General features: G+C 41.2%; 1 protein-coding gene across 1 annotated transcript; it reads left to right on the top strand.

Moving 5' to 3' along the window:
- The first annotated feature begins 1,891 nt into the window (after positions 1–1,891).
- slc7a10a (solute carrier family 7 member 10a) lies at positions 1,892–27,666 on the top strand. The gene is made up of 11 exons (XM_079170484.1): positions 1,892–2,061; positions 7,176–7,380; positions 8,523–8,674; positions 22,058–22,183; positions 22,978–23,131; positions 23,262–23,385; positions 23,862–23,965; positions 24,111–24,207; positions 24,348–24,497; positions 25,513–25,690; positions 25,782–27,666. The coding sequence occupies exons 1-11, from the start codon at positions 1,956–1,958 to the stop codon at positions 25,880–25,882; spliced, it is 1,497 nt and encodes a 498-aa protein (XP_079026610.1). The 5' UTR covers positions 1,892–1,955; the 3' UTR covers positions 25,883–27,666.

The raw sequence follows: 27,666 nt of genomic DNA, 5'->3' as shown, positions 1-27,666 counted from the left end.
CCACTTCGAGCTGTGGACCTGAAAAGCTACATGCTAATGATGTTAATCATGACAATATTGACGTGTCAGGCAGGCTACTCGCCATTTGCAAGACAAACCACATCACCTGTTCAACAGGTTTTATAGTTCTGGATTTGATTAGGCTTTGATTGGTGTCATACCACCAATATCACGGGGCATGATGGAGGACTCAAACGCAGACCAGGCAGAGTAGCGTGACACAGGTATTTTAATGCACAATTCAATCCAACAGGAAACTTACAGGACACGACAGGGGATCCACGGACAAGACAGATGAACAGGTGAGGGGAGTTGTGCTGATGAGGGGGAAGTGCTTGTTTAATGATCAGAGGCAGGTGAAGGGAATTAGACCGAGGGAGTGACTGACAGGTAGCATGAGGAGGGTGTGGAGCTACACAAAGAACACAAAACACAGAGGCAAAGCCTAATCGTGACAACCAACACTTAATGTATGTCTCATACAGGATCAGTTGTCGATCATGCTGTGGATTCATTGTAACCATTTTACCCAAGGCGCCGTGACATATTTAAGGATAACACATGTTGACAGATACTTTTCTGTATTATACCAATGCTGAATGTGGCTTTATCAGTCGGCCCATCACAGCTCGTCAACCGTTGTTAGCAATCAAATGCTACGCTAAGATGATAAACATGGTTAGCATTTTACCTGCTACACATCGACATTGTGCGACAATAGTATTCTCATTGTGAGCATGTTAGCATGCTGACGTTAGCATTTATCCATGCACCGCTGTGTTTACATGCATCACAGAGCAGCTCTGTGTAACCATAGGCCTGTTTTCTATCTATTAATATTTGTTTCCATATTATCACACAGCCTGCCAGTGAAATTTGTTTTAATGGGCGTGTACACCTACATACAAGAGCATCTGACTGTAGACCAGATGAATCTAATAGTCTGGGCCTACTGATTGAAAGCAGTGTGTGGAACATGCTGTTGTGTTGACCCTCTTCCACTTCAAAAGAATGAGCAGAGGCTCAAATTACAGCAGCCCCGAGGGAGAACAGACTCATCTGAATCCTGTTTGACTAAGACAGAAACATTTCCAAGAATGGACAACCTGTCCTTCTTTTGTAAAGTTGGGGAGTTTTCAAGAAAACACGGGAGTTTAAAAAGAAAAGGAAAAATCTAATAATATATGATTTTATTTAATACGTTTTATTTGAAGTGGACAGTTTAATTATTGAGCTTAATTAATAATGTATTAATTGTCTGTGACAGTGTGTGCCTGGTATTGTTTTTACATTGGGAGTCATGTCATTGGGAGTGTGTCATCAAAATGTAGTTCTGGAGACATCTTCCTCAGACTTCAGGTGTTTGATCCCTGACTCTTCTTCACACCTTTCTTATCAATGACATTTCATGATGTATCTGTGTTTTCATATGTATCTTGATCAGTACTACAGTGAGTCCACTACAAAATAATCAGCAGAGACTCAAATCACCCAACAGACCTAAAGTTGGGGCGCTTTCAATAACACATGGGAGTTTAAAAGATTAAAAAAAGTCAAACAGTATATTCTTTTCGAATTAATTTAAGGACAACCTGTCCTTTTTTCCATATTTAATTAAAAAGTTGGGGAGTTTGTGCACATCCAAAAGCAAGACAAATACAATTAATGTGCATGTCTTCATTTGTCTTATTTGAAGTCTACAGTTTCCCTATACAGCTTGATTATCTATTTCTTCATATGTAATTATTTTTTATCACCATCTCGTCATCACACCTTTACATCAGCCTACCTGAGTCTAGGTGGTGACTTCAGTGGCGAGTCGTGCGCATGCGCGTATCCTCCTCCGTTCATCAGTAGTAAATTATAAGGGCAGCCCGGGGAGCGGAGCTTGGTTCAGTCTACGGTGTCTGGACCGGACCGAGGCGGGCAGGAAGCACATTTGCACGGCGGAGGAGATGGGGGACAAAGAGAAAAAGAAGAAGGATAATAAGTCCTCCAAGAGCGACAGAGTCACTCTGAAAAAAGAAATTGGACTTTTGAGCGCTTGCGCTATTATCATCGGTGAGTGTGTGCCAGCTTTTGTCTTAAATCGTGTGTTCACGGAGAATGGGTCGATACAGTGAATTCAGCTACAAGGAGAAACTTGCTTGAGCGGATTAACTATCGTAACCTAACCGGTGTGCAATTGTTGTTTTGATGTTAAAGTTACAATATCATGGCACACAATAGGATACAGTCACAGAACGGGTTCTATTGTTCCGAAACTACTGTAAGTACACTGTAGGGAATGGAATTCACCGTAACATTTTGATATGGCTTAGCAGTCTGACTTTGGCACAAACCGCCTAAATGCGCACAGAAAGAGTCGCTTTTACGCGCGGATGGCCCATGTCTCGGTCCACTTGGGCTTTGTGTGGAAACTGTTGCATCAGTCGTGATGATCTGAATATGGACATGCCTACGTGGCTGGACCTCCTCCGTGTTGAACTTGAAAGGCATGCAGACAAAGCACAGCCTCCATATATGTATGGTTATGTGGAACAGTCGAGCATTAAACTACCAGGGTTGTGGGTTCCACCCCCCGAGTAGAGTGACACCGGGGTAAAGCAAGGCATCGATGTAGTTCCTTGTAATCATCCTATTATCACCCGCTCGTAGCCTAGTACAAATGCACTCGTACTGCAGAACAGCACATTTGCATTAGAAAATGCTCGAATGTAACAGTCTGTTTTAAAACGTGATGGGCTGCTGAACAGTGATATAGTCTTACAGTACGAACGACCTCATCTGCAACAGGTTATGCAGTATGTGCTATGATAATGTGACAGTAAGGCAGAGGATTCCCCAAGCACCAGCTGATAACCAGAGTACAGCCTCTACATTTTTGGAGGCAGGGGGAGGACCTCATAACATGAATGTTGTCATGAGGTCATGGAGTTATTTCTGTGCGAAACATTCTGTTCTTGTATTTAGCTTATTAGAGATCAGTACACTAACTCACCTTTTTTTTAATTGTACACTACGGATTGCTAACTTGCATGTTTAGAGTAGGGAGGCTCTACCTTCAGATTAACACATGAACCAAGAGCATGCAGGATGAAAGGACCGGACTGAATGCTTGTGACACGTCTATACAGAATTTGGAGGACTGGGTGAATGAGAGAGTGAAGTAACATGTCGTTGGGTATGATTAGGAATGTGCCAGGGAAAACTTACAGTGCTGCCATGAGATTCCATAACTCCGTTTGTACATCTGCTCTCCAAATGATAAGCTCCTCCACCAGGAGTAGAGGCGGCACCCTCCAAGTCAAAGGGATGTTGGGGCGGACCAAAGTGACTGAAACAGATGTTGAATAATTGAAACTTGTTGGCCGGTGATTTCCACAGTGTTTTTTCTTTTTTTCTTTGTTTACAATGTTGATTACTACCCCTGCTTGCTCACATATCCTCATGTTTTATATATTGAGATAAATATGAAAATGGAGAAGACTTGACACAAACCTACCGGAAAAAGTAATAAATAGAGAACAATAGAGGCTGTTTTATCATTAGGGCAAAAAACAAACATGAGATCTCAGTGGAAAGAGGAATAAATAGCAATGTGACATTCAAAAAGTGTTACAAAGGAAGTTCTACTGTGTGGCAGTTTCAATAGTAATGTTATAATTTTAATAGATTATCTTCATAAGCAAGGTCACATCTATTGTGCTTTGATAGAAGCTGATACAGTTAAAAGTTATTCTTTAACCTGCCTGTTTAACTTTGTTTTTTACTCATTTGGCAAGCAGTCGCTGTTCAAATCCCTTGCTAAATGTTCAAAGTACACCCACAGTGCTGTCTATGCTTTACATAACTTATTCCCGAAGACTGGGTTGGAGAAGTTTTTTAAGAGGGTCGCCAAATAATGATATATAAATAAATACATATCTTCCATAGTCTTTTATTTAACATTTATATCTGCAGTCCACTTTTGAGCCACACGAGGGAGCCTTCATTTTCCTATTATTCTGATTATTGTAGTTTACTTACAACAATTTAATCTAATATGACAGGATAGTGTGCATTCTGTTCTCACTCAGAGGCTCTTAACTCCGCCTAAAAGCATTTATTTGGTGTAAAGTATGGTGTAAGTAAAGTAAGTATTAAACATGTGTATATGTTTTAATAACACTGGTTTTCCTATTTAAGATAATAAAAGGTGACGTGTAAATGTCAGTAAAACTGGTCAGGAAAGTACAAATATGCTCTTCTCGCGATTGGGAGACAAGCACTACAGTGAACCGGGTCCCCAGAGAAAAAGTTTGGGAAACTGCTTTACAGTATATCAGTGAGCTTCGAGGGTTATGGACTTGGTCTACTTTAATGTTGCTGGTGTGAAATTAGTGCTCAAATGACCAGTTGCCAAGTCTTTTCTGTGGTGCACAGATGGAGTGAAGCCTGTGTGCAGCTATTACACACATACAACTTGAGTCATGCTACTACCCACCAGATCCAGCCTACTCATATATCCCCCGCTCCGTCTAATAAGGTGGACTATTGGCTGCTGCCTCTCTGTGTGCAACTACTCCTGCTTATGTTTAGGGGCTGGACAGTAAATCAAATGTATCAAATTACTTACATTCCCCCATTTTACCAGCACCACCTCCACGCCAACAAATAATATCCTGCTCCACATTTCCCCTTTGGAGGGAGTCTGTTATCATCACTCCCTGCTTCCTGCTGCGTGCACATTCTTGTAAGACAGACTCATGGAGAGAAAAATAAAACACTGCAAAAATTTCAAACAAGCTTATGGGTTGACAGAAGAGCGTGGTGGTGTATTTCTTTACTCATCTCCACAATTTGAATAAAATGGCGATTGATCTGAGTAATACATTTGAGAACATTTCCCAGCTAAAGTGCAGGGAGGCTGAGAGGGTCAGTAGGACTCTGATTCATGCTCTTATTCTTGATGCCACACTTTATGACATAACAAACACAACGTAGGCGTTATGCAATGGCTCTGCATCTCACCACAGCCTCCACAATCAAATGTGACAGTGATAAATGCACTGTTCGGACCTCCTCTCTCCCTCTGCATCATTAGGGAGCATTCAGTGCTGCTCCAACGCGATGGCGTGCCTCACTGGGTTTTAAACAGCAAAAATGTTTACAGAGTCATATTTTGTCCTCGAAGACTCCGTTTGTCCCGAAGTTATCCAATGAGGAGAAAAACATGAACGACAGCGCAAACCATGTTTTGCTTGGACAGCTGATGTTTGGTTACTTTCTCATGCTTGTTAGTTTTTCTTTTGTCTTTTCTTTTTGTGGGGGTGATGACATATGAGTGCCAGGCTGGAGTTGAACTCATGACATGGTTGCTTATTAGTATGTGCCTTAGCCAACTGAGCCACCAGGGAACCTCTGTTTATCCCTGTTTGGGGGGACAGCTGAGCCAGGAGCCTCAATGAGCCATGACTCCACTACACCACAAGGCCATGTTGGATGAACTGGTTCATCCGACATAACTATGGCCAACATGATACACTAAATAGAATGGGACTATAATTAGTTGTAAACTATGGCATACACATTATACAAATCTCAGAGTCCCTAGTGTCAACGAAAATAAATACAATAAGAACAAATAACAAAATAATCAAACTAATGAAATAGTTCCAACAGGGTGGCTTGTGGTAATTTACCATTATCATTATCTATTACCATTACTAGTGTGATTGACATAGACAGAAGAGTTCAGCAGCTGGAGGTCAGTAAGCTTGACTCTGCATCTACATGCAATAACTGATTACTGATGATCAACAAAATCAAGATTAATTTCAGTTTGGTACCGTGCAACTAGGCTGAAACTTTTCCCCCTATTTAAGTTAGAGAGCCAAGTAAAGACTTATAATAAATGTAAAATGATCACAAAAACAACTTGGTCGAGATCTATACAAGTCATTATAGTTACTCTTATTTGGGTTTCTCCCAATTATTCTAATCTGAAAAGGGTCTGCCCTGCTATTTCATTTTTCTTCTCATAAAATCTGATCAAAAACTGTGAGAAAGTCACAACTCAGGGTTTTCTGGCTATTATTTTTGTCTTTTGACCCTGTTGACATCCCTCTGAATATTCAATACATGCAGCCTGCAATGTCACAGGTAGCGCTGCCGTGTGGTTCGGCATCTTTGCTCTCACCACGCCAACTCAAATCGATTGCCAGCAAAAAAGATCAAAATAAATTCTGTAAATGGTCACAGTGCGCTGTACGCTCTCCCTGGTAGCCTAAATGAATTATAAATAACCATAAGAAGCCATTTCCAGCATATCAAATCATTTACACCTAATTATTTTATACTTCAATTATTACAACAAATTCAAAGACGACCAGCGCACACCTGCTTATATTCATATGATGTTAAAATTAAAAGGAGTCGTCAAAGGTGTCATAGCGTCTGCTGCTCTATTATAAACAGAACGATTAGCCCAAAACATATTCAACATATTTAACTACTCCGGGCAGGGTTTTTAAATTTCCGCCGCACCCACCCGATCTGTTATATGAGCCGCAAAAATACACATTAATCAAGCCTGAATGGCAAACCGCCAACTTTATGCAATATACTAGCACAACTGTCAGGAATGAGGACTGGGAGATATGAGTCCATTTATTGGTCCAAAACCCAGACCAGATCAAAACTAGTTTCACGGATGCTTACAGTCCACCATAAGACAGACATAATGTTGATGACAGGTGTTCTTTAGAGATTGCACAAGTCATTAAATGAAACTAAAGTCAGTTGAAACGAATCCCTAGAGCTTTTATTTAAATGGTTGGGAGGGTTTAATAAGCCTCTTGGGATTTGATGACAGTGTTGTTGTTTTTTCTTTGTCTAAGCCGCTTTTGTTTACAGCTTTTGAGGTTATTGGTTATTTAAAATATATGGATATCTTATTTAATTTTTTGCTGCATGTCATCCCCTCTCTCTCCCCCTTTCTTTTCTACCACTATCAATATCCAATAAAAGAAAAAAGGTAAAAACAAAAGGTAAAATGAATACATGTTGCTTTGTGTGTAATAGGTAGACATTTTCTGCAGAAGTTTATGCTCTCTGACTACTTATTAGTTACATATTTGTATTATTCATAGGCAAATGTAAATAACCCTCTTAATCTTTGTGTTTCTCCAAAGGTAACATTATTGGCTCTGGGATATTCATCTCACCTAAGGGAGTGTTGGAGCATGCAGGCTCCGTGGGGCTGTCACTCATCGTCTGGGTTTGTGGAGGGGGCATCTGTGCCCTTGGGTCCCTGTGCTACGCTGAACTTGGTGTCACCATCCCAAAATCTGGAGGAGACTATTCATATGTGACAGAAATCTTTGGAGGGCTAGTGGGGTAAGTACTGTTGTTTTGTCCAGTTACCCTTTGTTTATCTCCGCCAGGAGGATCATGCGATTGTTCACATATTAGTTTGTATGTGAACGAGTGAGTGTGCACGTCTGTGTCTGTCCACAGCTAATCTCACATTCTGCAGCAGCAAACAGAATATTTTGGGTGGCCAGCTATGGCAGCATGCTCAAGGACCTCTCGTTGTTTCGTTAAATGCTATTGACAGCCTTGTGACGCCTCACTCACCGCTCTTAACCGACCCCACAGCCACTACTCTGTGCCCACGGTGGAAGGATAATGTGTTTGGCTAACAGCTAACGGAACTACCAGTACACACACTGCTGTACCTAGCCATAACTCAGCCGCTGCTAAGCAACTAGACAGCTTGTTGAGTTTAATTTTGTTTTTGGGAAGATTGTATGAAATGTCTTGTACGACGACTGACTTCGAGTCAGTTGCCTGTATACATCGCTGCTCGTTTTTGAGTTTTTAATGAAGTGTGTTTTATGACGCCTAACAGCACATTGGTGTTGTATTCATTCAAGCACACAATACAGCAGTGGTCGCTGCAGACACACCCGACGGAAATCTGTACGCTACTTAGTGCAAATTTATAATTAACACTCTGTGCCTCAACTACAACAGCAGTTTGTAGTTCAACATCTTTCACAAGTTTCGTGTCGAGAGTGTTAGATTGCAGCAATTGTACTCACTTAGTATGGATTATACTGCAACAGTCTGTACACAAGAGGTCTGCCTGCCTGGAACAAATCAGCCCTGAAGGTCTTGTGACTTTCATTTGATCATGTGACATGTCAGCTGATCATAGAGCAGCGCTGTAAGACTGAAAAGGTAAAATATGCCGAGCACTGTGAATGCCTGTGGACGCACTAGTTTAGTCCTGTGTCCTGTGTGTAAGATGCCTTTGAGCAAGTCACCCAACCCCAATTGCCGCAGTGGAGCTCTACAGAGACCAAGAGCAGGAAACTATGGTTGTGCTGGGCAGCTCTTATGTATAAGTGTGACTGTGAAGTCAGAATATAACTGAAAGAGAGCAGCAAGAGCTCCTCGCCTGTCCAAAAACAGTCCACCCCAAAGTGTTACTTTCACATACGAAATCCTGTGTGTTTTGTCTCTTCATCCCGTAGCTTCCTGTTGTTATGGAGTGCCGTCCTCATCATGTATCCGACAACGCTGGCTGTCATCGCACTCACCTTCTCCAATTACGTCTTGCAGCCGGCCTTCGAGGACTGCCTGCCACCGTACATCGCCACCAGACTCCTCGCCACCATTTGTATCTGTGAGTCACAAACATAGAAAACACTCTGAAAGTCACGATGCGTTTTAGTTATGATTCATGAGCTCTTCTGTTTAGTCTACTTTTGGTTCTTTGCTATGAAGATTTCTTTCCAGAGATCATCTGCCAATCAGCGCAGGTATTTTTACTCACTACAAACCATATGCAACATCACACGTTCAATTCTTCAAAACACACTTACGTTTCATTTTAAGCCTACGTTTCATTTTAAGCCTTGCAGGTCCTTACATTTGTGAACCACTGCAAAACATTAAGTGTAATATAACCTCGCAGCTGGGAATGTCTTACCTTCCACAAGGAATGCAGCATTAAAACAGCAAATTTACAAGCTTTCATTAAGTGGGTGTAGTAAGATCGCTATTATGTGACGGGGCGAGGCACAACAAAGAGATTAACACACTGATTCAAACAAAGACTAGTGATGCTCTAATGATTTTGGGAAAAAACACAATTCTCATGGTAGCTCAGCTTTCCATCCCGGCCATTGTTAGCCTAGCTAAGCATAGCATAGCATAGCATAGTATAGCATAGAGACTGGCAATAGGGGGATTCACTATTCCTTGGAAGAAATATTTGACACATAGGGCCCCAAGTTTCATGTTTTTCCAGATTCCGTAAAAAAAATTCCCAAATTCAATAATTAGGGCCCGAGCACTGACAACGTCGGGTCCGCGAGGTCCCTATTGTATCTGTAGGAATTCTTCTTCTTCTTCTTCTTCTTCTTCTTCTTCTTATTCTCTTGAATGAATATGTGTTTAAGGGTATGTGTCATGTCCCCAACCTCCCCATATTTGGCAAGCATATCAGGACTGCGGGAAATTTTGATATTTTATGGGTCCAATGCTCGAGCATGAGAAAATGACTCGCTAGCGCCCCCTAGAAGTTGGAAAGGCAAGCCCCGACAGCCCGTATGTCCAAATTACTTAAGATTTTACAGACATGAGCAACTGAATGAGTTCTACAAAAAATCCTCTTGGGACCCTAAGCTCCGCCTACCAAAATGTTCCGCCATTTTGAATTTTGTAAAAAAAAAAAAAAAACAGTTCTCCTAGACCCTGTGTCTGATTGGTACCAAATTTGCTGTAAATCATTATTGGATATATATCATCAAAAGTTATGAAAATTGTGTTGATATCTTATTGCATTAAGAATATATGGACCAATGAATTTCATGAGGAATTGGCCTTCTACAGCAATATATATAACTTCAAAACCATGTGGCTTATCATCACAAAATCTGTAGCATATGTTCACATTGTGTCCTGTAACATACTCTCAAATTTTTATTCCATACAACCACTAGGGGGCGATGCAGTAATACTCCCATTTTGAGGCATTTTGAGGCATTTTTCATTGTTTTCAGGCATTGTACTTTAACGAACTCCTCCCACAGAATTTATACAATCAACTTCAAAATTGGTCAAGATGATCTAAAGACATTAATGATGAAAAGTTACTGAAATGGCGTACTGACATTGAACGACCTTTGTTTTATGTGGCGCCCATGTCAGGTACATTTCGTGCCGTTCGCCATGAAAGAGGAAGTTGTTGTAACTACAAGGTACTTTATTCAATCTGGCCCAAACTTGTTTTGCATGATGCTGGTCCAGGCCTGAGCACATTTCCATGCCAACATTTTCACAAAGTCATAGCGCCACCTACTGGCAAAAGGAAATGACAAGTTTTATACTTTGATGTATTCCGACTAGGAAGTTTCCCAGATCAGTCTAAAATTTGGTAAGGTAAGCCGTAAGACATGATGATGCTTCATCGTGAATATTGTGAGTTGTCGTTAAAAACTTTTGCTGTGGCAACGCGTCATTCGCCATGAAAAATGAAGCTTATTTTTCTGTGACTTAGGATGCTCAACAAGCCTTGGAACTTTGCACAGGTGTCATAGGTGATGGAAATAAATATTTCATATGGCTTTTTGGCTTGACCCTTTCAAATTGCCTTGATAGCGCCCCCTACAAATATTCAAAAACCCAGCCCCAGCACTACGTTTGACCTACAAGTATGACATTTAGTAGGCACGTGTATCACATGAAGACTTGGGACCAAAAAGTGTCTTGGGACCATGCTCTAAATTTAACGGGAAGTCGGCCATCTAGATTTTTGTGTGAATTTCTCCATTATTTCTAGTCGCTATACTTTAACGAACTCCTCCTAGGGATTTTGTCAGATCCACTTCAAATTTGGTCAGTACAATCTAAAGACCTTTGCAATTACAAGTTACTCAAAGCTTTACGTTTGATGGAATGGCGAAGCCGTGGCATGGCGGCCCTTTTAAGTGATTCGCCGTTAAACAACAAGCTGATGTAACTCCACTGGACTTGCTCAAATCTGTCCCAAACTTGCCATACTTGATAATAGTCATGGCCGGAGGATGTCTATGAGCCAATTTCCACTTAAAGTCATAATGTCACCTACTGTCAACAGGAAGACAGCGTTCTGTGACACACTGAATTGGATTTACACAATGTGGTCTATACTTGATATAGAGCAACATAATGCATGTTTGCGCGTGTTCTCTAGTGCCTGATAGTGGATACAGGAACTGGTGAAATATTTGCACGATATAATTTCCAGTGTCACACAGTCCAAGCATTAAAAATACATCTACCTTGTGGGCTCGCTGTCTGATGGTCGCAGATATTTATGGCCGCTTCTGCCGGCATCCCGCCAGTACCCCCGACGTGCGGGAGGATGCGAGGGCCCGTACATCGCTGCTTGCAGCTTTAATTTTCATTTACATTTTTGTTAATGATGTGTTTTATGATTTAAGCATATTTTCATCAGAACACAACATTGCACAATTTCTTTTTTTTTATCAGGGAAAGTGATTCAATGTAGTTATAAAACGAAACAGGCCATCCTTTTGTAAAATAAAGTGCTTTAAATTTAACTGCTAGTGTCGAATACCTTTTTTTGGATGACTAACAGACGACCCCTCCCCCAAAGTTTACTTTCAACATGTGTCTTGTGCTCCTATTGGCTGTATCTTCCCAACAGGTTAGATATTTATGCCACTAGGTGATGCATTGCGAGCCTCTCGGCTCTCTTCGTTGAATAGCAAGAGCCAAGCAAACCCCAATTTGCCTCTGATCTAGGGCTTTTGTTGTGAAGCTCCAACAACAATTGTAGAGTGGAAAACCAGGACTTAAGTCGTGTAGTGTGAACTACGCAAGCCGTCTCAGGGTACCCTCTTCCTGGAGAAACCTTGAGGCATTTCCAGGCCAGACGAGATACAGTATATAATCCCTCCAGCGTGTTCTGGGTCTACCCCGGGGCCTCTAACAAGTTGGATGTGCCCGGAATATCTCTAAAAGGAGGCTTCCAGGAGGCATCCCGATCAGATGCGCAAAGCACCTCAGCTCACTTTCGATGCAAAGTACCAGTGGTTCTACTCCCGAGTTACCGCCGGATGTCTGAGCTCCTCTCCCTTTCTCTAAGGCTGAGCACAGCCCCCCAACAAAGGAAGCTCATTTTCGGCCCCTTGCATCTGTGATCTCATTCTTTCAGTCACTACCCAAAGCTTCTGAACATACAGTAGGTGAGAGTCTCAATGTAGATAGACTGGTAAATCGAGAGCTGAGGCTCAGCTCCCTCTTCAACCTAACTGTACGGTACAACCCCCACATTACTGTTGAAGCTGCACTGGGTCTGTACGCCTATAGGTCCCCGTCTTTGCCTGCCGCCCGGCTCCTAATGCACCCGATCCCAATGCCTATGGCGGGCCCTTAGCGCAGCTCCATGTAGGTTTCGGGGCTGTTCCCGGCCAAGCTCCATGTCCCAAGGCCCGGCCACCAGACGCTCGCCGAGACCTACCAGGAGATATTGCCCCCGATAACTCAGCTTTCAGGGTCACTGACGCACTGAAATCCCTCCACCATGTTAAGGTGGGAATTCATTTGAGGGGGGAAAACGCGTATAATGGGAGGGAAAACCCTGATTTTCCAAATTTTATCAATTTCCACGATATTCAGCATTTTGGAGAATATTATTTTTAAATTCAAATGAAGAGATTCTGTACATGTTCTCAACAAAGAACGGAGAAGGTCAGATTACAACACACACAGAGGGAGAGTGACTTCATTCTCTACTCAGGTACACATTACTCCACTATATCATATCACTATAGCATTTAGTTGTTTCATGCTTTATTATGATTCTAAATATATATAGAACATCTAAATATAGTAGAGCAAAGGAAAAAGCTTTTGATTTTTGAAAAAGCTAATCCCAACCTTTCCTAACTGAAAATCTGTTGCTGTTGGCCAGGTGAGTCCGGTCGATTGGCTCACAAAAATGTGTGTAAACAGAGGAAGAGTCATTGATGGAACTGTTGGTCGTTTGCCTGGAGAAAGTAGTTTCAGAGCATTCCGTTGGTGTATTGATACTGTGGCTGGCTGGTTAACAGTCCTGTCTCTGCCTCTGTCACTATGACACCCTGGTTCAAAGTATCACACTTCACACCTTCTGCTGCTTTAGATATCCAGGTCACCTGACTGTATGACCCAGAGTGACTCCCGGTGAGGAAAATATCGGAGCAAACTTCCTTTCCTAGATCAACATTCCTTTCCTAGCAACTGATCTTATGGTAAAAAGGTCAGAGCACACTCGATTAAAGAAATATTGATTGAGCATTGAATGATGGTAGATCATAAAAAGTGCTGGTAAAACAAATGAGAGCAGAGGTTTAGACCTGGACTGATAGATAATACATTTAAACGGTGGAGAGAAAAAGGAATAACAGCGATATGTACACTCGTTGAACACAAAACGTTTGAAAAACTCAAAAGGAGAATTTAATTTAGAAAATGGGGACCTGCATTTCTATGACACAGAAATTAAAAAAGGAATTTCAGCAGAAGGTAATGAAGTGATTGAAGTGTTGACAGGTGCATATAAACAAACCCCTTCAAAGTTGGTTTCCAAACTGTACAGGAGTTTACAAAAAACGAAACGGAAGAAATACGCTATATGTCAAACTGAAATGGGAAGTAGAACTGAACATTAAACTGTCGAGTGATTGGCATTCCATGTGTAGAACGCAACAAACTTCTACTAGCTCTAGAAGATGGAGGGAATTCGGTTGGAAGAACTTAATCCGCTTTTTTATTACACCCCACATAAAACATAAACAATTGGGTAAAGAGCAGCCATGCTGGAGACAGTGTGGGCAGATGAATGCCAAACATTCACATATTTTCTGGACATGTATAAAAATACAAACATTCTGGGACAGAGTTATTCAGACTCTGGAGGAGATGCTATGCTACAAGATTCCCAGGGACCCCCGGATTGTATACCTGGGATTGATACCTGGTGACATAATTCAAAGGAAGGACATCTATCTCTTTAAAATCCTGATACTCGCAAGTAAAAAGGCCATCACAAGGAGCTGGTTGAAAAGTGACCCTCCAAGTCCAGGACAGTGGCTGGACATTATATACTCTATGGAAAAAGGATCTTATCTAAGGATCAAAGCAGAGATCCATGATCAACGTTGGGGAAAATGGACTGTATACAAGGGAAAAGATGGGTAGTGTTCTCAGCTGGTCTGAAAAGAATGGATCAAAGGTTGTAAAGAGTGAATGGTGACCCCCTTTTATTTAACTTTTATTTAATTTTCAATTTTGTCTATTTTTATTTTTGTCATTAAGGATGTTTTGTTGTGATTTTTGTTCAGTGAAACAGCAACTGAAAAAAATGTATTAAAAAAAGAACAACAAATGAGAGCAAGGAAAAAGCACAACAGGTCCCTGTTTAGACAAATCTGTCATCCAGCAGGATAAACCTGAGCACCCAGAGACCAACGTGTTGGGAGTGAGCGGCTAACTTGGTGGATAGAGGCTCTTTAAATGTAAAGCAAGGGAAAAGCCACGTAACTTCAAAGGCTAAAACAATCTCTGCAAACCAAATGAAGATATTATGATACTGTGATAGTTCACAGTGTGCTGACGGCTGTCATTGTCCTTTGATGATTCCTTATGATACACTGTGATCTATTTCCAGCTTCTAATCTGACTAGCGCCCTTCCATGAAATGTTGTACAGTACAGCAATCTGTATTTAAATAGCCAGTGGCGAAAGCAGACTGTGCATGTATCTGGTAGGCACACCAGCCAGTTTGGTCTTGTCTGAACTGGATGCAGAAACGAGGGGATGGACGGCAGAGGGCTGGGGATCTGTGCCTGAAATTGTGTGCAGGTGCCTGGGGTTAGCATTTACAGAGCACGCTGGTGAACCGCCACTATTTTTGGCGACAGAATGTTACAACCGCAGGGGCCCACTTTGTGTGTGGTGTTTTTTATGTGTTGTTCTCTTGAGTGTGCGACGAGTTTGTGTGTGTGTCAGTATCAGTGTCAGACTATATAATGGTGCCAGCCTTTGTGGACGCCGCTAATGAGAGGGTGTGTCTACGCCATTGTGCATTGTTTCACAGTGGTTACCGTGACACTCCTGTCACGGAGCACCATGGAAACAGGAAATGGGCCGGACACCTTGCACATCGTTGATGGGGAATCCCATTGGCCAGCTGACATTCTGGTTGGATGTTTGATGTTCCTATTGGCTGCTTGGTAACGCCTCCGTCCTCCTCTCTGGTCCACAGCATCACATTTCAGACCTACAGTGAGATTGTATCTGGGACCAGCAGTTATATAAGTTTCAATCAATGTGAGTGAAACTTTATTAGCGGGGAAAATGTCCAAAAATGTCCCCTTCCACAGCATCCTGATAACAAATGGGGAAGATTTCCCTCTGAACCCTTGGATGTTAAAAACATTGACAGTGTACGGTTTGATAAGTCTTTTCAGTATAGCTCCATCATCCTTAAACACCAACAGCAGACATGTCACTCCTCTAGAACTGGTGGTGCAAACAAATTTTTAGTTAGTTATCACCACCTACAGCCTTTACTGAGAGAAGATGATGGATTACTATTTTAATTCAAAGGTAACTCATTCTTTTAGCCTTTGGCTTACACAACTCTGCGTTGAGTGAGTCACTCTATAGTAGTGTTCGTAAATGCACTCGACATAAACCATAAACCATACACCATAAATTGAACCCCAGAAGCAAAAACCTGTGAGAGACAGCTTAACATCAATTCACGGAATAAAAATGTGCAGTATCTTGGCTCTCGGGGACAAATTGTTAACATTTTTCAGCGTTTGGTGGTTTGTCTGAAACACTCAGTGAGATTAACCGGATCAAATGTTGTTCTGCATTGCTGAGTCTTATTGAGGCCCCTGTCATGTCCACTGAACTTTTCTTAGTGACAGGTTGGTTTATGACTGTGAGTCAGCCTAGATATGTGTCCCCCCCCCCCCTTCTTTCTCCCTTGTGTGTGTGTGTGCGTGTGTGTATTTCAGAAAACCAGACATGTCCAGTTGTGCGTTTGTAGTGTTCTTCTAATAATAGGAGCACTGCCCACAGCAGCACAGTCATGCGCATATTTCAGGAGATTTACTGTATAACGGCACTTTATTCTGTCAAACGTGGATCACTTTAACTAGATATAAAGCACCAATCTACATGAAGTACCTGTTCCAGTAATAGAATAGAATATCATTAATTTATGTAACATCATACCCAACAATCACTCAAAATGTCTTTCTTTTCAAAGCACGAGGGATACACAACCTGATTCTCTCTTAGGTGTACTGAGGAGAAACAGCAGTAATAGCGACTGTTGTTCATTCCAGTGCAGCAGGGAGCCAATTTAGTCACTTGTGTGCCACATCAGTGTGGTGGTGCAACGGTGGTAGCAAGTCAAGGAGTAGGAGTTGTGTTGCAGCCAATCAGATGTTAAATCTTGCCCACTGGTTTTGATGGATGACTATGACATATTCCACGAAACAATCCTAAGAAATTGCGCCATTATTCTACTCAAAAAATGCAAACTTGTATTTAATTTAATTGAAGAAAATAATTTTACATTTACAAAACTAGAATTACCGCCTCAGTGTTCACATCCATGTCTGTCCAAATGTCTTCCTTTCATAATTTCATTCTATTACACATTTGTGTGAGATTGTCATAATTAGCATTCCCTCAAGGCGTTCCTAACAAATAACAAATAGATACAATAAAATTTGTAGATATAATTCGACCTTCGATGTGTCCTGAACGCCCAGAAGCGTAATGTGCCTTTCACGGGTACATTGTGTACTATTTCAGCCCTCTGTACTAAATACAACGATGCAGCTATGGGCACAGGGTTGACACAGTTCACATGCTAAGGATAAAAACAGACATCATGCCTAAGTTACTCTTTAATGTGGTTGAGGTTGCATTTAGGTTTAGGCAACAGAACTACTTGGTTGGAAACCTGCCAACAAAAACAATGTTCAAAATATATACAGCTTTCCTGTCTGACAGGAACGCTGTATATATTTTTCCATGGTTTAAGTTAATGCCTGAGAGGAAAACTACACAGAACCACGAATGAGCGATGAATAAAATGAGTCAATCCAAGTATGTATTTGTTTATCATCTCCACAATGATCTTTATTCTTAAAGATAGCTTCATGGAAATGAAAGTGATTTATTTGCATTACAAACCAAAATCCATGAGACAGATCTTAAAAAGAAAAAAAAAACATAAAAATGTGCCAATCGAAACGTAACCAGTTAACATTTATAGTCATGTGCTGGCCCGTCTATCTGTAACAGACTGTGTCGCCTTGTTGGCTAGGTCTCTGTTCAACAAAGGAGCTGTATTTAACATTAATACAGCAGCAAACAACTATTAGCTATGTAGAGATATAGTGGAGTAATATCTACACTCTAAACAATTTCACCGTGAAATAATGGTAACTTACTGGCAGCAGGGACGCCCAGCACTAGTAGGTACCTATCCCTGGAGTGGTATGCCACTGTTGTCGGTACCTGTCCCCATCCAGGAGGAACAAACTTAAAAGAAGCTTTGGGTGTGCAACTGTGGGTTCGCATGTGCCTCACATATGTTAACATATCAGTGCAAGTCTTTGCAAAAAGCTAATACAACAATACCATACAGTTTAAATGAACAGACTTGCCTAAATGATGAGCTGATTACGGTGAAGAAATGAAGCTAAGACAATGGACCACAATGGACTAACGTTCAACACTAAAATGAGTTTGATCTGGTTTAATGATCTGGTTTAATGTTGCTCCTGTGATAACACACGTAATGTTACCATTAGCGTTACCTCAACTGTAGGGCTGCACGATTATGGCCAAAATCATAATTGCGATTATTTTGATCAATATCGAGATCACGATTATTAATCATGATTATTCATTAATGACCAGTTACCCGGGGGGGGGGGGGGGGGCGCGACTCGCAGGAGAGCGACTGTTGCATCGTGCGCGCGGATCAGGGCAGAACACCGCCGTGCGCGATACAGAGAGCAGGGGAATTGTAAACGCGCGACCATGTAGTGACAGACGTGACATGCGTGTAAATAAATTAAGCACAAGTACTCGTCCTTCAAGCTCCCGTCTCTACTCTTCTACTTCTACAGGGTGCGCGCATGACAGCTCTCATCTCGTTCGCCCCCTGGTGGTTGGCTGACTGTTAATTGAGGAAGCGCTTGATTTGATATGTAGCAGAGCACGTATTTTAAACGTCAATATCGCAGACGATCATGCTCATTTAATCGTGGCAGCCAAAATCGTGATCGCGATTAAAATTCGCTCCACTAAGATCATCGTCTTGAACACACGTTGGTGATTTCTGGTCCCCTCTCCATTTTGATAATCGTCCCGTTTGCGGTCCTACAGTCGGTTCAATAACAGCACAAGTAAACACAAGTTAGGTTACTGACATTACATCTTAACACTGTATTAACTTTATTTATGTTAACTTAACTTGCTTTGCTGTTAGCCAGCTAACCTTTCTAAGGCTACTTAAGCTCGAGCTAGCTAACATCACAGAGCTAGCGCCACTAAGATTATCAACCTGATGTAATGAAACAGACCAAGTGAAACATTAGCTGAGATGTTAACAGTTCAATAATCATGAAGACAGAACAATTCTGGAGACTTTGAATTTCAGGTGATAAGCTTAACGCCACCTTGTCTCCTCTGTTTATCTCCACATGGCTGTACTCAGAAGGATGAACTGAAGCTGTTGTGTCCAAAGTCACGTTCAGGAGCAGTCGGTCACGTCTTGTTACTCAAAAATGACTTTTAGGCAATGAGCAGTTTAAATAATAAAAATATTCTATCGTCATTACAGACACATTAACCTACAATAGACTGTACGATGTAGATGGATCGTGATTCACTGAACTTGCGTATTTCCACCACTTCACAGAAAATACTGTATCATGCTGATAAATTACGATAGTATGCTGTTATTGTTAATTGACAGCATTGACTGTTAATTTACATGTGTGGGATGAACATGTAACGGTATGTTACAGTTATTATGAAATACAGTAAAATACAGTTTTAAATCCAACGTAAATTTACAGTAATTCATTACAGTGTACCTGAGCAGAGAATGAAGTCGCTCTGTGTGTTGTTATCTCAGCTTCTCCTTGCTTTGTACACATAGTCAGCAGGTCTTACCAAGAAAAAAAGTGGGTTTCATAATCACGCACCAGCTTGCTGTCGCCATGTTGAGAGCTGTTGGGAGGCAATCAACATGTTCCCAATCCTATATCTTGCGCCTTTAAGTCTGAATGGAAGTTTATAAAGACAAATTAACAGTGATGGCTTGGTGCAGCCTTCCTTTTATCTACCCCTACACTACATCACTGACTGTACTATGTTAGTTGTCAGCATGTCTTTGACCCAGACTTAATCCTGTAGATTTACTGTAGTCTGAGGGGAGTCTGGAGTCAACTTGTGGTGGACAGACAGGACTGAGGGGTTATTGCCACTTCAGTGACTCCTGTGACCAGATCCTGAACCAAGAGGAGGCATTCCTGAGGTTAAAGCCCCCTAATAAATCTGCACGAAGTTGGGTTCAGAATCTGTTAAGAGTAAAAGCAGTAATTAGTTTAGTATTCTAGTGCTGGGCCAGCCTTCAATAGAAGCTGTGATGGCAGGACACAGATTTACCTGCGCTGTCGCATTCAAAGCCTGCTGGCACCTCCTTCCTGTCAGGGTTAACATAGAGGAAGTAGGGGGAGGAGGTGGTGGATGTGGTGGGGGGCTTCACGGGAACACAGGAACGGAAATGCATGCAACACCCCAAGGGTGACTGACTATAAAACACCGCGGCGTTGTAGGGGAGAGAAAGCTCTGCCCGGTGCCACCGATACGACCTGCCAAAAATTCACTTGTGTGTGTATGTGCGTGTGTGTGTGTGTGTGTGTGTGTATGTGTGTGTGTGTGTCCGCTCCAGCGGAAGCAGTTTGTTCAGATTTCTGTGGTGGGAGGGAAACCTTGCCGCGGTGATGGATGACATGGTCGATAACACCCTTCACCCATATATGCACACACACACACAAACACACGTATACTTCTGTGAGCGTGTTTGTGTGTAAAAGCGAGGAGGAGCGAAAGGTTCAAATAGTAAATAATAATGATAATAATAATAATAATAATAATAAATAAGTGAGATTAAATAAAGACGGGATGGAAACTATACAGATCTATAGCGATCTTCCTCGAATCCAGTCGCCTAAACCGCTTCATAATCTCAAACTCACGATTTGAAGTGCCAAACTAATCTGAGTGCACGTGAGACACAGGCAATGGTCAGCAAGCATGAAGGCTGAGGTAAGGGGATTTACTAATTATACAACTTAAACCCCTATTTCTCCCCGTTAAAGGTTTTTTTGGGGGAGTTTTTCCTGTACCGATGTGTGGGTCCCCGGACAGATGATGTCCTACGTGTACAGATTGTAAAGCCCTCTGAGGCAAATGAAATACAAAATAAATTAAATTGAATTGAATTCCCTGTTGATATTGTACGTCATTGAGAAGACAACAAAATACTGGGTATGCGTTTATCACTTTCATGTGATACACCCCCTCACAACCACATACAGACACACACACACACACACACACACACACACACACACACACACACACACACACGGGCCACTTTAAATCAGGATTTGGTTGGATACTTTTAAATCTTTTAAGGTGGTTGTAGAAATGTTCAGATTGAATTATGCTAAATTTAGAAAGCCATGTGTTTGGTTAATGTCGCACAGCCCTTTGCACTTCACCGAAAGGGCAAGAATCTCCTCCACACAGTATTTCATGGTTTATTGTGCTGATTTTCTTTGTGTATAACAAAATGATAATTAAAAGACAAATGTATTACAGTGTTCTTAAGAATACAGAACATTATGAATGTAATATCTGTCATTGTTTGTTTAACCTTTTGCGTGATATGCACTTTATGTTAAGGTCACAGTATTTAATTTAGACCTCAGCCATGTCAAAAGTGATAAAGAAATGTCCATTACATTTGTGTAACGGGGTGCATGTCTGAAAGTGATTTATAACATCACAACATCCAGCACCATAAAGCAGTCAACATAGTATACAGCATATATGAAGTGAAGCCGGCAATTCAGTTCAGGCAGCCCATCTCAAGCACTTACCTAACATGCTGAACCCCACCTAACAAAGCACTGAGCTGAGCTCCATGTAGTTAATGCTGTACATATTGAACATTTACATACAATAGTCTATTCCATGTGAGCTGGCTGACTGAATTGCAGTTATAGTACATTGATTTTCAGACTGAAATCCGTGGTATGATGTGTAAAGCATTGCACAACTTAAAGTTGAAAAGAAAAAATTGTCTCCCTCTTTCTTTTTTTACTCTGCGCTGGAAGCCTGATTCACACTTGCTACTTGGTTTACCTCTCACTTAAGACTGTACTGAGTTCAAGAGCTACTTGGAATTTGGCCAGTCCTAATTATGGTGGCAAATATGAGCTTGCACGCACACACACACACACACACACACACACACACACACACACACACACACACACACATACACTATATATGCAAGTAGGAAACGGGAGGTAGGAAGTGTTTAATTCTATAGACTTCTGTCTGTTTTGTCAGGAAAGATGTGTTCTTTTTTTGTGCTGACAAGAGTGGGATGTTATGTGCAGTGTGAAAACGCACAGACCGTAGAGCGTTTGACATAAATATGAAAGAGGCAGCAGAATACATGTAGTCCATGCATCCAGCCGGTGAATACCGTTGCTGCTTTTCCTCTAAGGTTAGGATTGTATTTCATAAAAGTGTATTGTGTTTTTCCTCCTATTAGTGGAGGTTATTATTGTAGTGGAGGCGGTACTTATACAGAACTGCATTTATAAGGCAGAGCCTGTCAGAAACATGACTCTTTTAAAGTACATTAAGTGTGTGTGTTTGTCTGCGTCCGCAGTATTCCTGACCTGGGTGAATTGCTCCAGTGTGCGCTGGGCGACAAGGATCCAGGATGTTTTCACTGTAGGAAAACTGCTCGCTCTGGTACTCATCATAGTGGTTGGACTCATCCAGATCTGTAGAGGTAAACACACATATGCACGCTCTGGTGAGATTAACTCCTCAACATGATTTCTGTGGACATATCTGGAAATAGTGCATTCATTGTTTGATTACTGATTTTATTGTAATTATCTCCATTAGGAAAATTGTTGAAATAACAAATACTGAAAATCAAATAAAAAATATGTAAAAGAACAGAGAAAATTAAATATACCACCTACATTTTCCACAACAGAACAGGATAATGACAAAGTTCCGCATTACCATCATGTGGAACATAACAGCAGTAGAACTCACTGAGACAGAAAATGTATACAAACAAAATACAACTTATTAACAAAATGTACAGCTTAAAATGATCCATTTATGACGAAAGCAAAATAGTTTTATAGTGTTTCGTGTAATTTGGGTGCAGCATGCATTTTGGAAAAAAACAAAACAGTTAAGAGATTAAAAATGCTAACACTGTTGAAAAACGTTTAAACACCTTTATGTGAAACAATGAACCAACAGTATTTGGGATTGTGTTTGTTTCTAATGAGGTCATTTTGGAGGAAAGCTCCTGTCAGATTGTATTAACACTGCACACCCCTGGTGGACATAAATAGACATAACATGTAAAGTTCTTTAAGTAAAAAAACAACAGTAACAAATGAGAAAAATACATTTATTCAGTAACTTCGAGTTTTATAGATGTAAGCAATACTCTGGTGATGAACGAGTGAAAAAAAAAGATGCAGTTATACTTTATAGGTGATATTATTGAGGATCGTTTCACTGTTTCATCCAAACATCCCTTCCCCTCAACTTCTCCAGGTCACTATGACGCCCTTCGGCCCAGTGTGGCCTTTGAATTCAGTCAGGACCCCTCAGTGGGACAGATAGCGCTGGCCTTCCTTCAGGCCTCCTTCGCCTACAGCGGCTGGAACTTCCTCAACTACGTCACAGAGGAGGTCGTGGAGCCACGCAAGTACGTCACATGCACAGCATACTATTTCATCCCCTTTAGTTCAGGACTTTATAATTGATTTGAATTCAGTCTCGTTAAAGCTCCTGAAAACAACACCAACTTTTTGAATTATTGCCATTATTTTTATCAGGAATCTGCCCCGGGCCATCTACATTTCCATCCCACTGGTGACCCTTGTCTACACTCTGACCAACATTGCCTACTTCTCCTCCATGACCCCCGAGGAGCTGCTGGCCTCCAACGCTGTGGCAGTGGTGAGCAGCTCTCGGTCTCTCCATGAATGTATGTCTCATACAGGAGCTCATAGCAGTTTATATACTGTTTAACAAGAGTCTCAGTTGTCTGGAAACTGGATGTCTGCTGAAGCTGAGAATCGTTGCACGAGACAGACCTCAACCAACCAATTAATTAGTCAATAAGATTAAAGTTTTTTTTCATGATCCCAGAGGGAAATTTGGGAAACCGTCATGAGTTCAGTATGTGACTACTTTCCTTTGTGGGACTTGAATTACAAGCAGTGTCCTCATAAAAGGATAAAGCCGTTATTAGAAAATGAAATAAAATAAAAAATGTTTCTAAATGAGCTAAAGAGACGAAAGGTCCAACATTGCATTTTTCAGTGAAATTAATAAATGAACGCATTACTGTTAGGGGACTGAATGACTGAATCAGTAAGTCAATTATTCAATTATTTTGTCAAATATCTGACCCATCAGATATTGTGTTGCAGACATTCGGGGAAAAGCTGCTGGGGATGTTTTCCTGGGTGATGCCGATCTCTGTAGCGCTGTCCACCTTTGGAGGAATCAACGGATATCTGTTCACCTCCTCCAGGTAGAACACACACTCCTTGCTTTGCTGCACACGACATGCCGAACCTACTTTGATAAATGTCCTTTTATGCTAAGAGTTACTCCTAACAAGTAGAGTAAACCTGAACACACACACACACATGCATAATGTGTCTGTCTCTCTGTAGATTGTGTTTCTCAGGCGCTAGAGAGGGTCACTTGCCTTATCTGCTGGCTATGATCCACCTAAAGAACTGCACTCCTATCCCCGCCCTGCTGGTCAGCGTGAGTGCCGCACTCACAGTTTAGCCTACTTTGTCTCACTCACACAAACTGTGTTTTAAATTAATACGGTACTATTTTGCAGTATTCTAAAAATAGTTCAATATGTATTTGACCTTTGACCTTACCTTCCCCTCCCACAGTGCACTGCCACCATATTCATCCTGTGCATCGGAGAGACACACAACCTGATCAACTATGTGTCCTTTATCAACTATTTGTCCTACGGCGTAACCATTGCTGGCCTCCTCTACCTCCGCAAGAAAAGACCCAACCTGGTCAGACCCATCAAGGTACAGAAAGCTGAGAACCACAAACTGCAGGACATGACAGAATGTTATCAATTCATAGCTCTCGGTTTGTTTCAAATGGACTAGCAGGGACCCCTGTGCCAGAACTCTTATGCCACTGCTTGAATATTAACTTTTCACCCTGTCATTTGTAACTGGGAAATCGTGTTTAAAAATATATATATATATATATGTTTTCTTAGCAAAAATCCAAAGCTAAGGGTACCGCAATGAGGAAATGTCAAAACAATATAACATAAATGATATAGCTTACATAGTGAGATAACAATGAGCCTCTTAGGAATTGTTATTAACAACAAATGGGGTCACACAAACACAAAAAAGTGACCAAGTGTATGTCTAGCCTTTTCCTATATCTTCAAATTGTGCAGACAATAATTCAGACACATACAGGACTGTACGGTTTGGACCAATTATTAATGACTGAATCTGCAATTATAGTTAAAATTACATGGAATCTTGGTCTGTAAATTAAACGGATGACAACTAAAATATATGACGAATCTTAACTTAATGCTTAACTTAATGCTTAAATAAATGTTAACCTAAACCTGCTCCACTAGACTGCAAGGCCGGAAAAGGTCAGCGGTTGCACTTTAGCTCATTAAGTAACGTTACGGCACTCCTAAAGTGACTAAACTAGCCGTAAATGAAGCTACTTCAAAGACCAGTTGGAGAAATGAGTTAGCTTTAGATACCTAGGGATGGTCACTTGTTGTTGGTCATGCACATGTATGGTGTTTTAGCGCCCCCTGGTGTAGAAAAGGTATAATATAATACGTGTGATAGAATACATGCACTGGTTTAATATATAATATTTTGAGGTCAAAATATTAAACATATATATGTTATTGTCCAATCTTTTTAAAATAGTAATATCCAAGCTCTGATCTTGGATATGTGTTTGTTTCAGATGGAAAAAATGTAAAATTCACCAATGAACAAAATGTGACAAAATATATATATATATGTGTAAATATATGTTTGTCTTGTGCAGGTAAGCATGTTGGTCCCCATCGCCTACTTGATATTCTGGGCTGTGCTGCTGTGCTTCAGTCTGTACTCTGAGCCGGTGGTTTGTGGCCTGGGAATGGTCATCATGCTGACTGGAGTCCCGGTATACTTTGTGGGTGTTCATTGGAAGGACAAACCCAAATGTGTCTACCGGCTAGTCGGTGAGTTGTGCTGTGATATTTGAATATTTATAGATATGTTAGCAGTCGGCCCGTGATAATAACACTCCTCCTGTTGTCTTTTGCGTTGCAGAAAGAGTCACGTACATGGGCCAGAAGTTGTTATATGTGGTGTTTCCTCAGGAAGACCTTTCAGAGACTGAACCTCTCACTGCCTCCAAAGCCACTGACTGAGCAATGCAGTCAACCAGGAATTCCCTTTTTACATCGGGACTAGCACTTCCATTTTTATTTTTTTGCTTTACAATGTTTCACATTGGTTAGTTTGTGGATGTTGAAGGAAAAGGTTTCCGTCTATGTTCTTGCACAGGTGCAGCCTGAATGAGGCCGCGATGAAGCTCCAGTATAAAAGAAGTGGAGGGTTACACTTAGGACAGTAGCACGTTAAACCCTGAAGCTGCGAAATATGTTTTTACTTGTTGGTTGATACTGTTCCTCCATTCTCCTCGCCAGTACGCTGAGAGATCTTTATCTCATCTTCTCCCTTCTACTCACTCAAAGAACCTCCGTCCGTCATCTTCTGCTTCACTGCCAAGATATGCTTCTTTTATGATTTTACTAAATCCATGAGCTAATGTGCCTTATGAAACGCATGTGTTGGTGTAGTGGATTGGTTTGTGCGGGTATTTGGATAGTTTAATATCTTATTGAGTTAAATATGCAAGCAGTTTCTGCACTTAGCAATACTTCTCTATTACTGCTGCTACCTTCAGCTCTGTTTATTCACTAATTATTCACATGATGTTTACTGTTTTTCAACTATGGATTAGCACTTTTTCTATCTGTATCTCTGCTTGGCCACAGTATCAGACCATTCTTTTTACTTTACACCCCGGTCTCTCTTTTGTTTTTATACTAGAACACTACATTCTCCTGAGAGATACTGTGGGTGCCATCATGTTATTATTAGAGATTACATACTTGACATTCATCATTCCCAGCAATATTTACAGCACAGGGGAGACGGGAGAACGACGGGAAGTCAGCTGAACGGATGGCTCTCGGAAATTAACAAGTTGCATCGTTACAACACGTGTCGACAGGCTGTTCTGCTTTGGAAATGTTCTAATCTTTAGGAATGCCACTCTGAACTCTCTTTCAAGGTGCTTGACCCACCAGGACAGTTATTCCTCACCTGATGTTATGATGCAGCGCTTACCATTAACATGCTGTTGAATGACACATCCGTATTGACAGATCTACGGGTAGCTGGCAGTGCATGTTTACTTGTGCACGGGCCTGCTCCCACTTCCCCAAAGACACATCATCACTGAAATTACCCCAAGCTCATCGACTTTTTATAGATCAGTTGTCGTGCTATGCTACTATTGAATATATATATATATATTAATATACTATATAATATAGTTGAATTGACCTTATGGACTTGGAGGATACTGACTTATTATGGCCCCGCTGATGCACTAATTTGCCCCCACATTATTATGGTAAGATTAATGTCCTTGGAGTTGTGGTACCACTACCTTAACACAATATGCTAATTGACTGTGCTTCTGGTGATATTGGTGTTTACATGCATTTAAGTAGCCTCTTACAGCACTCGTCTATCAGCGTTTATATTGTGCATACAACAGAGCATATGAAGGTTCAGGCCAGTGGCCTTTTTAAACACGATGTGAACCACCAGCTTGAAACTTGAATAGAACATTCGGGTCCTTTTCCAGGCCAGCAGATGCTGGGAATTTCCCGCTGCATCAAATCCACTAAGAGACTTCAGACAGCAACGCCTGTCTGCCATGTCCAGGCGCCGTTAGCTCAGTTGAGATCTGTAAATACTGAATAAAACAAACTGTTACAAACGCGCCGGGGACTCCTACAAAGACCATATTCCTCAGACATGTCGTGATACATTTACATACTGTACAATTATTGGGTGCGCCTCTGTGTTTTGTAAGAACGTGAAGAATAACAATGTAATTACTTATTAAATTTAGCAA

The sequence above is a fragment of the Pholis gunnellus genome (assembly GCF_910591455.1).
Source record: "Pholis gunnellus genome assembly, chromosome: 1".
In the NCBI taxonomy this organism is placed as follows: Eukaryota; Metazoa; Chordata; class Actinopteri; order Perciformes; family Pholidae; genus Pholis; species Pholis gunnellus.
Note: the sequence above shows the minus strand (reverse complement) of the source record. Positions and strands in the feature narration are given on the sequence as shown.

What these genes read in the sequence shown, in the direction of transcription:
- slc7a10a (XM_079170484.1), top strand. Translation starts at nt 1,956, where the DNA reads ATGGGGGACAAAGAGAAAAAGAAGAAGGATAATAAGTCCTCCAAGAGC. An exon ending in CGCTTGCGCTATTATCATCG is followed by an intron (nt 2,062 to 7,175) that starts GTGAGTGTGTGC and finishes GTTTCTCCAAAG; the next exon opens with GTAACATTATTGGCTCTGGG. An exon ending in TATCTGTTCACCTCCTCCAG is followed by an intron (nt 23,966 to 24,110) that starts GTAGAACACACA and finishes GTCTCTCTGTAG; the next exon opens with ATTGTGTTTCTCAGGCGCTA.